This window comes from Idiotropiscis lumnitzeri, chromosome 8 (assembly GCF_059441095.1).
Source record: "Idiotropiscis lumnitzeri isolate Australia: NSW breed Sydney's pygmy pipehorse chromosome 8, RoL_Ilum_1.0, whole genome shotgun sequence".
Lineage (NCBI taxonomy): Eukaryota > Metazoa > Chordata > Actinopteri > Syngnathiformes > Syngnathidae > Idiotropiscis > Idiotropiscis lumnitzeri.
In genome coordinates, this window is record NC_142398.1 from 18919436 (window position 1) to 18932345 (window position 12910).

Sequence of the window (12910 nt, forward strand, 5' to 3'; positions counted from 1 at the left end):
GTTAAGACTCACTAAGAACAATGGGCAAGGAGCGCGCCACTGCCAACTACTGGAGTGGATGTGCAATTACACTTTACTCTAGTACGGCGGGGGGAAAAAAAAACATGTTCCGCATGTTCACACCGCGCCCCACCCAGGGGGGCCTTTCTCAATATTTGAGAAGCACTGGTTTATAGAGTCTTAGGCCCCTATCGCAAACCTTTTTTTTTTGTTTTTGTTTCAATGTCGCGTCCACATGAAGCCGGAATTTTAGGACCCCAAAAATGGTCAAATTTTTTTTAAACAGGTTTTAATTTTTTTTTTATTGTGATGAGTCCTGCCTGGTCGTCAGTCATCAAACATTTTGAAATTGTTGCGAGCATATTTCATTGACTTCTTGTTATCTCTTTTTGGTGACTTCCTGGAGCAGCATTACAGAACCACGTCACTTATAAACTTTCTGAGTCTTTGTGTGGACAAACAGATATTTGAAACTATTTTGTATTTTGTTTCCACAAAACATTTTCATAAAAAGCGAAAAAGATTGTTTCCGTTTCCATGCGGATGGGCCCAAAAGAGACTCTTTAGTCTTATGCCTGATGTATATGTTTTGTGTGTGTGTGTTGTGTGTGTGAATTCACATGTAACAGTGGATCACAGCTTCCTCTGCTGTTACAGCTCTCACCACACTCCCAACCCCCACATTCGCACACCTCCTTTCTTTCGTTCTGCCTCCACCGTCAACGCCAAGAAGGTAGCGAAACAAAATGACAAGAGAAATACAGGAAAGAGGAGTTCATGATGTGGATGTGGGTCATGACACAAACCACAATGAAATGAAACAAAACATAAAGTAGTGCTCAGGCTGAGTTTGTTAAAAAGAAAAAAACAGCACATACAGTGTAGGCCTCTTCAAGTGTGAAGAAGAAATATGCTTTGTGTGTGTGTGTGTCTACACTCAGCAGCTGTTAAGGGTTTCATACGTCACTGTTACATAGAGGCTATTGCGTAATTTCCCTATCACACACAGCGCAGGATCAAAATAATCCCCTTTGCGTACTTAAACACTTTGACCATGTAGACACACACACACCACACACACACGCGCACACGTCGTTCCTCATGTTTTCGCAGGGGATGGAAAGATACAGTATAGACACTGATAGCAGTGTCTTTGTTGTGTCTTGATTATGTCAGGCATTTGGCCTTAGCCTTGACAAGTAGGTCACTTCTAGGAATCCTGGATTGCATTATATGGGCTGTAGCCATGATGTCGGCTACCCATTTACAGCCCTCCGTCTCTTTCCAGCTTTTGGTCCTTTTTTTTTTTTTTTAGTTTGAGATTTACGTCATTCAAGTTATTTACCAGAGCCGATTGCAATGTGGAGCAAGCGTGCTCATTGGCGGGTTCGTCATTCAACTCGTCCTTTTTTTTCTTGATGTGTGACTATATTTAACTAATTTAATTAAAATGCATAGGACCACAAAGTATTGAGTTTTGAGCTTGACACAATAATAGGTCTCAAAATTATATATTTTAGTCAATTTAACTTTGCTAAGGGACAATGATTTTATTGACATATAATCTGACATTTATGTACAAAGAAAATGTATATTTTGTAAAACATTTTGGGGCTTAAAAAATGAACATATACACAATTCCACATAAATACAAAATTAGACTTGACAGAAAATAGTTTTTAAAAAATAAGAAAGAACTGCCCTGCTCTCAAAACCTCTTTAGTGTCCTTTCATTATTACAGTTATAGCTTTTATTTTTTTAATGGTACAATGGCATTGTCTATCAAGTTTGTAAATGTCACTGTACATTGTGAAGAAGATTGCAAACTAAATCTTAATCGTAATATCTGTCAGAAAAATCGCAATACGATTGTTAGTGGGTTTCATCAATGGATTTATTTTTCGATTTACTTGGCTGATACATTCGACTTGTATTAGTAAATGACAGCGTATAATTTCCTGTTTTTCCTTGATCTCTTCGATCTTAATTACCCTGAGATTTGCCTTAAAGGGCCAGTCTGTTAAACCAGTGTAAAAATACAGGTCCCTAATAGCCATCCAAATATATACAGTGTGTGGGCATGTTATCTTGTTCCACACACTCCTGCAGCAAGCAGCATTTTAATGGAGCTGAACGGCTATTGTTGCATGGCAGGAGTGAGCAATAGCCGGTCTACTGTACTGCCACTTGCACGTACTTATTCAAACAATCCAAAAATTATACAATTTGGAGATGAACCCCATTTTTCTTTAATGAGGCTCCAACGTCAAGCTTTGATTTAATTTAAAACAGAAATTACTGTGAAGTAACTAGACTCAAATTCCAAGCAGAAAGAAAATTAGTATGGGTCATCAGTCCAAGTGCATGATGAGAGAGAGAGAGAGAGAGAGAGAGAGAGAGAGAGAGAGAGAGAGAGAGAGAGAGAGAGAGAGAGAGAGAGAGAGAGAGAGAGAGAGAGAGAGAGAGAGAGAGAGAGAGAGAGAGAGAGAGAGAGAGAGAGAGAGAGAGAGAGAGAGAGAGAGAGAGAGAGAGAGAGAGAGAGAGAGAGAGAGAGAGAGAGAGAGAGAGATCCATTTATCTATTATATCAGTTAATTGAGCCTGCTTATTTTGCCGCATGAAAAAGAAAATTCTCACTGTCAATTCAGAATCAGAAATCCCTTTATTGTCATTGTACTCAAGTGTGCAACGAGATCAGAGAGCTCCCCTCTCCAGTGCAATACAACAATAATTCAGATAAATATATAAATTACATAAATAAGAGAATAGTTAGTGCAATGGAAAATAATACTGAATAGGATATATAAAAACACATCACGTTGCTGTTCTGCAAGGTAAGGGTGGTCGTGTGTGTGTGTGTGTGTGAGAGTTTAGAATGGAGATGGCTCTTGAAAGGGAAACCGCCAAAGATGTTCGGGAATGACTTATGCAAGGCAATACCCGAGGGAAAGTGCAATGAACCAGCCAGCACAAAGAGATGCAATAAAACTACAATCTTTACAACGTTCGACTTGCTTACATGGGTTACCTTTGACCTTATGATCATGTGACTGCGTTAGAATAATAAGCAGTGTGCTGCAGAACAGAGGGAATGCCGGATAATAAACTGTGCAGCTGGGTGAGCTGTCACAAAGGCTCCACATTTGATTGAGGCATCACCCTTCACACATTTCCATCCTCTGCTTCCTCTTCAATTCTCTGGAAACACGTCTGAATTTTTTTCTTTGGATGTATGTCTTTATTTTGCCTTTATGTTTCTAAATTGCATGTGTTTTTTCAGCTTGTGAAATTAAACGTCCGAGATTGTTCCTCGTTTGGTATTTATGGGTGTACAACTCAGATGGGCGTAAATTGGTCCTAATTAAAGAAAATAAATACAACATTGGACCTTGCTGCACAGATTGCATGCACGTGAAAATCCTGGCGTTTCCGTTTTACAATGAGTTTATATTTTTTATATATTTCCTGTTTCTGTACTAACTATATGCTATAATTTCCCTCAGTTGGACCAACAAAAATGTTTGAATTTAATTGAATTCAAAATGATTTCTGAATTATTAGAAAATTGGCCAGAGGCGGACTCTTTTAGTTTCTGGTAATTTTGTTTATTTTTTTTATATATATATATTATTTTTTTAATTTTTTTTAATCTTCATTTGCCATATGAATAATATTGTATAATGTCTCCAAAACACCTGTCTCTCTCTTTCAGAGAGGGACTATACCAGTCTATGTGAGAAGCAGCCCATTGGTCGGCTTCTATTTCGTCAGTACTGTGACACCAGGCCAGAACTGAAGCGCTGCATCGAATTCATGGACGCCGTGGTAAGATGTTGAACAAAATCTTCACACAATCTTTCTTTTTTTTTTTTTTTTTTAATCTATCCCTGTTTGTTTGTTGTCTTCCACATTACTGTGTTCCCCGTGGGATGAAGAGTGATCAAAGTGGGGGCCCTGTCCTCTTCCTGATCTTGGCAATAACACTAAGCGTTGGTTGGGGGTAGGGGGCGTTCAACGAAAGAGGTAATTAGTGACAGAGACGGGCAGTCAGAGAGCAGACCCCTCCTCTTTCTCCATGCACTCATCCGTGAGGTAAAACCCACGTCAGCCCGTGGACGAGGCAAACGCAGGACCAAGACTGTGTCTCGGCCCCCCGGTGGTATGCGGCAAAGGAAAACGGGAGCAAATCATGCGAATTTAAAAAGAACACAAGCTAGTCATTTTTTTTTTTTTTTACATTTGGCACGCACCTGCGCTCCATGAAGTAATTTTTCACTTCATGTCATTTGCATGATGTCGAGTCTGTTGCTGTTTAGCTGAGCTTGTTTTGAGACAAAACATACAGATAGAAACAGTCAACAGAGGCCCTCCAGGATGAAAGCAGCGGTGGGCCGAGCATTTGGTACTTAGTGGGAATTTACTTGACATAATCCTCCTCTTAATTCCACTCCTATCAATTATGAAAACCATCAATAGGATAGCAAAACGCGTCATAAGCGCGCGCAGCTGTGCCACATTTGTCATCTGGTGCAGATCAGAATCAAATATTTATTCAGTCAGATACCCCTGAATCAGTGCAAAACATTTGGGGGTTTAAAAAACAGAAAACTCTTCAAACTTCATTTGTATTGGTCCTCATAAAATTAATCAACAAAGTGTTCTGTTATGGGTTCCTCAGCGATCAGTGAATGGCTTCTTGGTTTTAGCTCCGAGCAAAGACCGCATAAGCGGCTTCTGCATGTTATCTTGAGATGATCTGAATTCAGAGTTTCCTCTCGTTACCAACGTGACATCCAAGTTTCATCTTAAGATGGCACTGCAGATGCGCTGGCTTTATGCAACTGTTAGCAAGTTTCTCCCAACAGGAAAAAAAAAAAAAAACACAGTGCCTCGGGTTTGTTGCAACTTGTGGGTGTAAATCCAAATAAAATTTGGCCAACTCTGGATTTGGCCTTTCTTTTTGCACTTGTGCTTCAGTTTTTATTTTCCCCCAGAAGATTTACGCTCGCACGATTTACACAACTCCATTGTTTGCGTCTTCAAGTAAAATGCCAAGTTGGGTCGAACCATTCTAGTTTGGGGGAGAATCTGGGTTTTTAAAATAATGAAATTGAACAACTTACTGAAAATAAATTTGTTTTATGACCTATTTTCCTGAAACATTTAATTAATTCAATAATTATTTTTGAAGGATTTTTGCACGTTTATTTGTTTTATTTAAAATCTCGCGTACCCCCATTTGAGAACCACTACCTTAGTTGATTAATTACATTTATCTTACCATTTACAAGGTCTAGATTGCAAGTCCCTTTTTTATCCAACCTTGCAAAAACAGCTTTTTTTTTTTTAAATTGTCCCTCGTATGCTCGGCTTCATGCGCTTGTGCTGCTATGATGTCAACGCTATTGACGTGGATGACGCAGGACTGACCATTACTCATGTACATCCTGCAGCAGAAAAAGAAATAAAAGCATTGCCAGTTGACCCCCAGTTGTAAAACCGCAGTGGCCTCTCCCGCTGATATGTGTGAAGACCCACTCAGTGTGACTTTTCTTTCATTTCCTCTGAACCTCTCATCCTCCCTCTTTCCCCTTTGTGTGTCTCGTCTCTGTCTTTCCCGCCTTTAATGTGCTCCTTTGCCCTATCCGTAGAGGTATTCAACATGTCAGTCTTAGCGGGGATTCTTGTGTGCTCTTGCTTGTGTTCTCCTGACAGGCCATGTATCAGCTTGCTCCCGATGAGAAGCGGAGGGACTGCGGATTGAATGTTTTAGACACCTACTTCAATAATGGGGTAATACATGTGTATGCAGGAAGTATTCCCACCTACGGACCTCTGTCAAACGGAAATTCCCTCACCCGGAAAAAAAAACGTATGCATTAAATTTTCTACCACTTCATCACATTAACGATCGATTCCTCACAAAGGAAATTCCGATATCCCGGAACTTCGGGAGCCATAGCGAAGCCCGCAGTAGCGCAAACTCAAGCAATGCTTTAACTGTTGTCGTGCGAAAAACCTCCCGCTAGCTGGACCGCTAATTAGCGAGAAGGCTAGCTCAATAGCGCCACCTATGGGCATGGAGGACTTCGAAGCGTCCTGCGGCTGGCTTCAAAAGTTTGTTGCGCGACATCAGCTGAGCAATGCCGTCTTGTGTGGTGAGGGAAGGGATGTAAAGTTAGAGCAGGCGTGGGCAACCTGCGGCCCGGGGGCCACATGTGGGCTGTTAAACGTTTTAATCCGGCCCGCCGTACTTGAAAAAAATTAAATGAATAAATCTTGTAAATGTTTTATTTTCTAAATACTGTGGTGTGCCAACGATTGGACAATGCAAATATGATCCGTACTTGTGAATACTTACTGTACTCAAAACAGCCATGCAGCATTGACTGGTTGCAGGTGCATGCCTGCCCGTTGCGTTTTGCCCATTGTCACAGTGTATTCTCTTTCTGTTGCGTCTCAAAGTCGGCGGCCCATCTGCCAGGCATACCCCAAGATGTGGTCGCTGGATGCCGGGAGAGACTTGAACAGAGTCCTTGTAAGGAGCTCTTCAACGACTGCACCAAGTAAGTCTTCTCCACACGTCCTCGGCCCTTTTGGATGACTTTTTTAAGCCTTTGTAACACGGCTCAAACTGAACTTCCTCTTGAGAATGGATCTGCTCTCGCAATGAAAAGGAATGTTTGTCAGAGGCCTTTTTTTTTATGACAAGTCTGGGCCCTCGCTGCTTCGCGGCACCAGCAGAACCGCTCTGTTTCGCTGTTTGTGTTTGCACACTGTGTTGTGGGCATCCTGTCACTAGTGACAATGAGGCAGCTGGCACCTGCTGTGCAGTTTTACACGCACCCACAAAGACTTGCAGACAAAAAGTGATTGAAAAGCGGGGAGAAAAAGTTCATTGGGCAGAGAGATCATCCGGATGGCTGGCATGAAAACAACTGTAGCCTCAGTGTTCACATATATGCAGACGCACACACACACACACACACACACGCACAGACGCACACTTGCAGGTGTTTCAGCTGAAGGCGTTGCAAGCCAGGAGGAGCAAACAGACCAGGGATTATATGACTGGACTTGCTTCTCATCACATGACTTGATTTGGAATTTGCCACGCTTTTTAGTAGTCATTAGTTTACCAAGCTGGCAGCAGTATTCGGGAAAATGTGTCGGGTTTACTGTTGTCATTATGTATACACTGGGGAATTGTATTTTTAAAACATGTCCATTCTCATTTTGGCTTCATTGACTCGTTCACTACCAGCCGAGCACAAAAATAAATAAAAAAAAAGAAAGAAAAAAAAAGGATCTTTGACGTCTTTAACCGTCAATGGCAGTTAACCATCACTGAAATGTCTTTTTTTTTATTATTAAAATTTTCAAATCACTTAATTATAGAATTCCAATCAAATCCAAATGACATTAGTTTAAAAAAAACGTACAAGTGCGCCACCATTTCTGTTTTTAATCCCTTATAGAGCTTTGACTTCTATATGTCATTCCTTCTCAATTCATTTTTTTTTTGTCCTGTGGGAATGCCCAAAGGAAAGTGTTGTGCTGCACGTGGAAACATGACCTTTTCACAGCCGTTTACAGACCAGAAACTATTGGTTCACTCACAGGTTTTCCTGCATTGCTGTGGAACTTTTTGTCATACCAAGTTCAAACGGGATTGCTAGCCCATATCGGCCATATTAACATGTCTGCTGTGTTTTTTTTTGTTTTTTTTGCCTCTTTTCTTTTCCTCTCGCTTGGCCTTCCTCAAACAATAGCCATATTGTAGCTAATGTTTATTTCTGTTCCCAACGGTGTCTGTCAGGGGCTGGGCGCCAAGCCAGCCCCTGCTCAACTGCTCCCTCACTAAACGTCTGCGGACTATTTTAACCTCTAAAACAAAATCTTGTCTATTGGCCTGATAACTGCGCTTGGACAACACAACTTGATTGTGCAAGGAAACAGTTGCCACCAGAACCGGGCGTCCCCAAAACATCGTCGTATGTGTAATGAGGAATATGTTTATGTGTTTGGGATTACAGAGGAGATGTAACGATAATTTTTTATAGTTTCCTCATCACCTTTATTTATAAAAGGCTCTCAAAATGTGTAAAGGAAAGTCTCCTTGGCATTTGGGAATGTGTTTTTAACACATTTCTAGAATAGGAAAACAGCAGGCACTTAATATGGTTTGAATTAATACAGTGAGATTTGACTTGAAAGTATTTTGTCATTTTAGTTCTTTTAATTTTTACGTGTCTAGAACACTAATAATTTTGACGTGTGCCACCATGGATTCATAACACTTTTGGACTGGGTAACAGGGTTCTCTTGACCCTGTTGGTATTTTAATCACCATGTAGTCAAAGCAGTTGAAGATGTCACACACATGCCAGGTGTCCAGGGTCAAGTCAACTTGACAGTTGACGCCTTCGAAACAGCCAATTCATCACATCTTATGAACTACATGCAGCCAACTTGGGATTTTCATTTTTTTTAAGTATTATTTTTCTTAAAATGTTGCTGTCAAGCGCATTTGTCAAACTAATTACGTTTTCTTTGATCAAATAATTTCTATGTCCCCTCAGAATAGTTCGTGATTATCTAAGTGGCGCACCATTTTCCTCCTACCAGGAGTCCATGTACTTCTCTCGCTTCCTGCAGTGGAAATGGTTGGAGAGGTGAGCGCTTATGTCTTTCTTGTGTAGCATCCACTACATTTTAACAGTTTTAACCAGAAATTTAAAAACCTTCATAAACGTAATTCAAATGCCGTGAGACACCGATGCCCCTAGAACAGGGGTGAGCAAACTTTTTGATTGGTGGGCCTCCTTGGGTTCTAAAATTTGACATAGGGGCCCGACCAGGAGCAGATGGATGGAGTGTTTTGGTAACCTCACCTCTTTGGAGAAAAAAAAATACATTTGATTCTAAATGAAAATGAAGAAAAGCATTTCAACTAAATATCTGTCTTTTACACACCACAGTGTTTAGAAAATAAAACATTAACAAGGTTTATTCACTTATTTTTTTTCAAGGCCGGATTAAAACGTTTAACGAGCCAAATGTGGCTCCCAGGCCGTAGTTTGCCCACACCTGCCCTAGAAGTATGGTGGAACCTCCTTCCTTCAAACTGGTTAACATACATTAGCCAGTGAGAAGAATTAAAACACTGTTTAAACATGAAATTAAAAATTGTAATGGCATATGAGGTGGGGCAATGCATGTAACTCTGTCACACCAGGATAAAAAGAAGCCTTTCAAAAACACACGTTATAACCTCTAACTTTTGTTTCCAAGTAACCAGCATAATGTCAGCTAACCAGTTGCTAGCTAGCTTGCTAGCTAGCAGCCACCCCAAGAAGCTAGCAACGTACTAATTCACTCATAGTATATTTGTCACAATAACTTTTTGCTGGGGTGAGGTTCCTATTCAGCAAATTGAAGTACCAACCTACTAAATGAACTCAACTTAATTTATATAGAGTTTCACACAGGCATATTGGGCCACGTCTCTGTCGATAAACACGCTACACTGATGGTGTCCAGCTTTATATGACATTTTTACTTAGCTGTCGTTCTTCTTGTCTTTCCATTCTAGGCAACCAGTCACCAAAAATACCTTCAGACATTACAGAGTACTAGGAAAGGGTGGATTTGGCGAGGTGAGTTTCTTCAAGATACCTGATTTATAGTGATGCAGTGGTACGTCTTGAAATTGAATTCAATTTAAGTAACCTGTAGGGTTAATGCAAAAGCTTTCATGAGCTTACTCAATGGAATTTCGGAAAATCCTGTGGTTTGATGTTAAGTTCCTCTCTGACACCAATGTGTCCTTTCTACTTTCCAGGTTTGTGCCTGCCAAGTACGCGCCACCGGTAAGATGTACGCCTGTAAAAAGCTGGAAAAGAAACGAGTGAAGAAAAGAAAAGGTGAAGCAATGGCACTAAACGAAAAAAGAATTTTAGAAAAAGTTAACAGTAGTTTTGTAGTAAGTACTACCTTTTTTCTTATTCAACCTTTCAAACCAATTGTATCCTGTGTATGTGCGTGTGTGTGTGCGTGACCATTTGTTGGCTGCAAATGGCGTGTTTGCAAAATTTACCAATCAGCTATCAAAGACATTGCTGTTTTCCATTTTGATGTCCACACTTTTCAGTTTGCCTCTCGTGTCCAGTGGAAAGAGAGCTAATGGGATGAAAATGTACATGTGAAAACAAATTACATGCCACATGGTAATTTTGTGCAGCTGCAGGTAATTCCAAGGCTGCCGCTGTACCGCTGATGAGCATTTTGCAAACATGTTGATTTTTATTTCATTTGAAGTTCATCATATCTGAATGCTTATAAAATGGTTATTTAATGTGACATCTTGCTTCTCGGTGGAAATCACATTGGTACTGATTTCAGTTGAAGTGCAAAGCAATTAGTTTTCATCCGAGGGGAAAACTTAACACTCCCAAAGACTTTTAAGTTTTCCTGAGGCATTTTTTTTACTTACTTTAATATCGATACCACGTCTAAATACGAATGTATGCGTATGAATCACAACAACGCCGCATGTTTGAAATGAATTGTGTGCTTTGTTGCAATGACATTGAGTCTGTGATGGAATTTGGTAGCCCACAACACACTGCCTGCAGCATTTAGAAGAAAGCAGCCCAGTGTCCCTTTGAGTAAGTGTGACACAACCTCCACCACCCCCACCAAAAAAAAAAAAATTAAATCATTAACCTGCCACTCTACCACCATGCTTAATAGTGCTGTTGCACTTGGCGGATTTTCCGATGGAGGAATTCTATAAACTGAGCCATAGTCATGAGCAAGTGGTGATTTTTGGCTGCCGCGTGAATAGCAAGCTTGAACACTCTTTTCGACAGTCACCGAGCTTTATATTTCTTAGCCATTGCACCGAGGTTCAGGAATGTGAAGCTGGTGGTTCTTAACTTAAGGGAACATCTGGAAGCTTCAGTGGCGGGCCGTGCAGTTCACACCTAGGCCTTCAGTGAAGTCCTACTTAGTCCGATTTGCATGAATCCCCTCATATTACCATCATTTATGACTCCACTCCTGGAGAAATAATATACAGAAACACACTTACGCACCACTGGGTGTTGCACGACCTAGCTTCCCTTGAAAGGTCCATCTTGAAAATGGCCTTGCAAGTGTATCTGCAATTAAATCCACACTTTTACCTCCTCCTGCCATTTTGGTTTAAAAAACCAAGAATATATTTTCGATTGTCCAACGGTCGCCAGTTACGACTTTCTGGTGTGTTGATCCTGCATAGCGCTGCCCCCTCACGAGTGAGGATCCAATCACAAGACGCTTTCATCACCTTCAACATGAGGCCTGCAAGAAGGCCTTACTGTCATCAAATCGTGATTTGATTGGCTATCGCAACTGTCTATCAATCGTAAAAGCCCCCTTGAGACACAGAACAGACGCCCACACGATTGTATCTGCAGGCATCGGACGAATAGTGCATGCTACTGGTATTATGAAATCTGCCCGGCAACACGAGCTAGCTGAATTCTGATTGGATAAAAACTCTAACCTAAGAATTCAACATTAGGATATGACATGACATCAATGTGAAGAATATGATCACAATTTCTTCATTATGTTAGGCCAGCAGAGAAGGCCGTGACTGCCCACCATTGGGAAGGTTAGAGGCAGGATATAAGTAATGGCTTTGGTTCTTAAATTAAGTACAGGCTATATCGGCTTAACCTTTGTTAATTTTCCAATGTCAGGTGTCGTTTACAATGATAATTTTTTAGTATGTCATGTAATGTGCGTATTTGTGGATTTTGTTGTTTGTCCCTTCTTTCTACTCTTCTGTTAAAATGAACAGTAGGTAAACATGCATCACTTTTAAACCGATTCAATTGTACTTGATGACATTGAATGTTTGTAAATGTAAAACCAGGCGTGTGCGGTTCTTTGCGTTGACAGGAGAAGAAAGAAACTAAGCTTTTGACAGCGTTATTCTTGTAAAAATGATTACTGTATTCTACAGACACGGTTAATATACCAAGTGTGCCTTTATTTCTGTTGGAACATACCCCAGCGTCCAAAAGCTGTTCTCCAAAAAATGTTAAAATCCATTTTTTGTCTAATGGCTTGAAGACGTGGGTCCACGGTGGCGTGACTGCTCGCATCGTCTTCACATTGATGTCTATGGCACAGCCTCTCCACGTTCTCCATTTGAAGCTAATAGTTGTTTGCGTTGTTATACGGTGATGATGGCTGAGCTATGTTGAGTGTCTCGCTTGAGTGAGTCATGGCGCTCACTCACTCACGCGCGCGCACGCACACGCACGGAGAATGGAGTGGGCTTGTTGCTGAACCTTACGCTTCAAGCTTGTGTCACCTGGGATTGACATGGTTCTTTTCCGCGCCCGTTTGTGTGTGCGCCTGTGTGTCCACGCACGTGTGTGTGTGTGTTCATTCTCTGTGCTGCAGGCAGAACTGATGACTCGTCATGTACCTCTCTATCTATAAGAGCTGCTCTGTTGCCTAGCAACACTGACCAAACAGCAGTAGCAAGGAGAAGAGTCAAGTGCTCTCTGAAACCGCTCATCGCTCTCTCCCGTTCTTTGTCTTTTTGATCAGCGCTCTCTATTAGTCAATAGATATTGTTACCTTATCTTTTCACATTTGAACTCATGTTGCCACATGTTGTAGTGTGCATGTTCGCAAAGAGGCACTCGCTTTACCGACTTGCTTGCCACGTTAAGCAACTTCCAAACCAAAGACAATAATATTGGAAAAACAACCCCCGTCGTTGTGTCATTCCTACAAAAAGCTCCTTTTTTAAAAATCAGATGTTAATAGCCAATAGAGCTCTTATAACAGCTTGGAAAGTTTTAATTGGACAGAAAAATAAGTTTGCTTTAAGGGCACCATTTTC

The 12910-nt window shown here is 40.9% G+C and overlaps 1 protein-coding gene across 2 annotated transcripts in view; it reads left to right on the plus strand.

The window, feature by feature from the left end:
* grk4 (G protein-coupled receptor kinase 4) overlaps positions 1 to 12910 on the plus strand; it is a 33976-nt gene that overhangs the window by 11938 nt on the left and 9128 nt on the right. For both annotated transcript variants that reach the window (XM_088301775.1, XM_088301774.1), the window contains exons 3-8: positions 3713 to 3825; positions 5716 to 5793; positions 6466 to 6566; positions 8583 to 8675; positions 9596 to 9659; positions 9845 to 9985. In XM_088301775.1, the coding sequence (XP_088157901.1) occupies positions 3713 to 3825; positions 5716 to 5793; positions 6466 to 6566; positions 8583 to 8675; positions 9596 to 9659; positions 9845 to 9985 (590 nt within the window). The remainder of the gene's footprint in view (positions 1 to 3712; positions 3826 to 5715; positions 5794 to 6465; positions 6567 to 8582; positions 8676 to 9595; positions 9660 to 9844; positions 9986 to 12910) is intronic.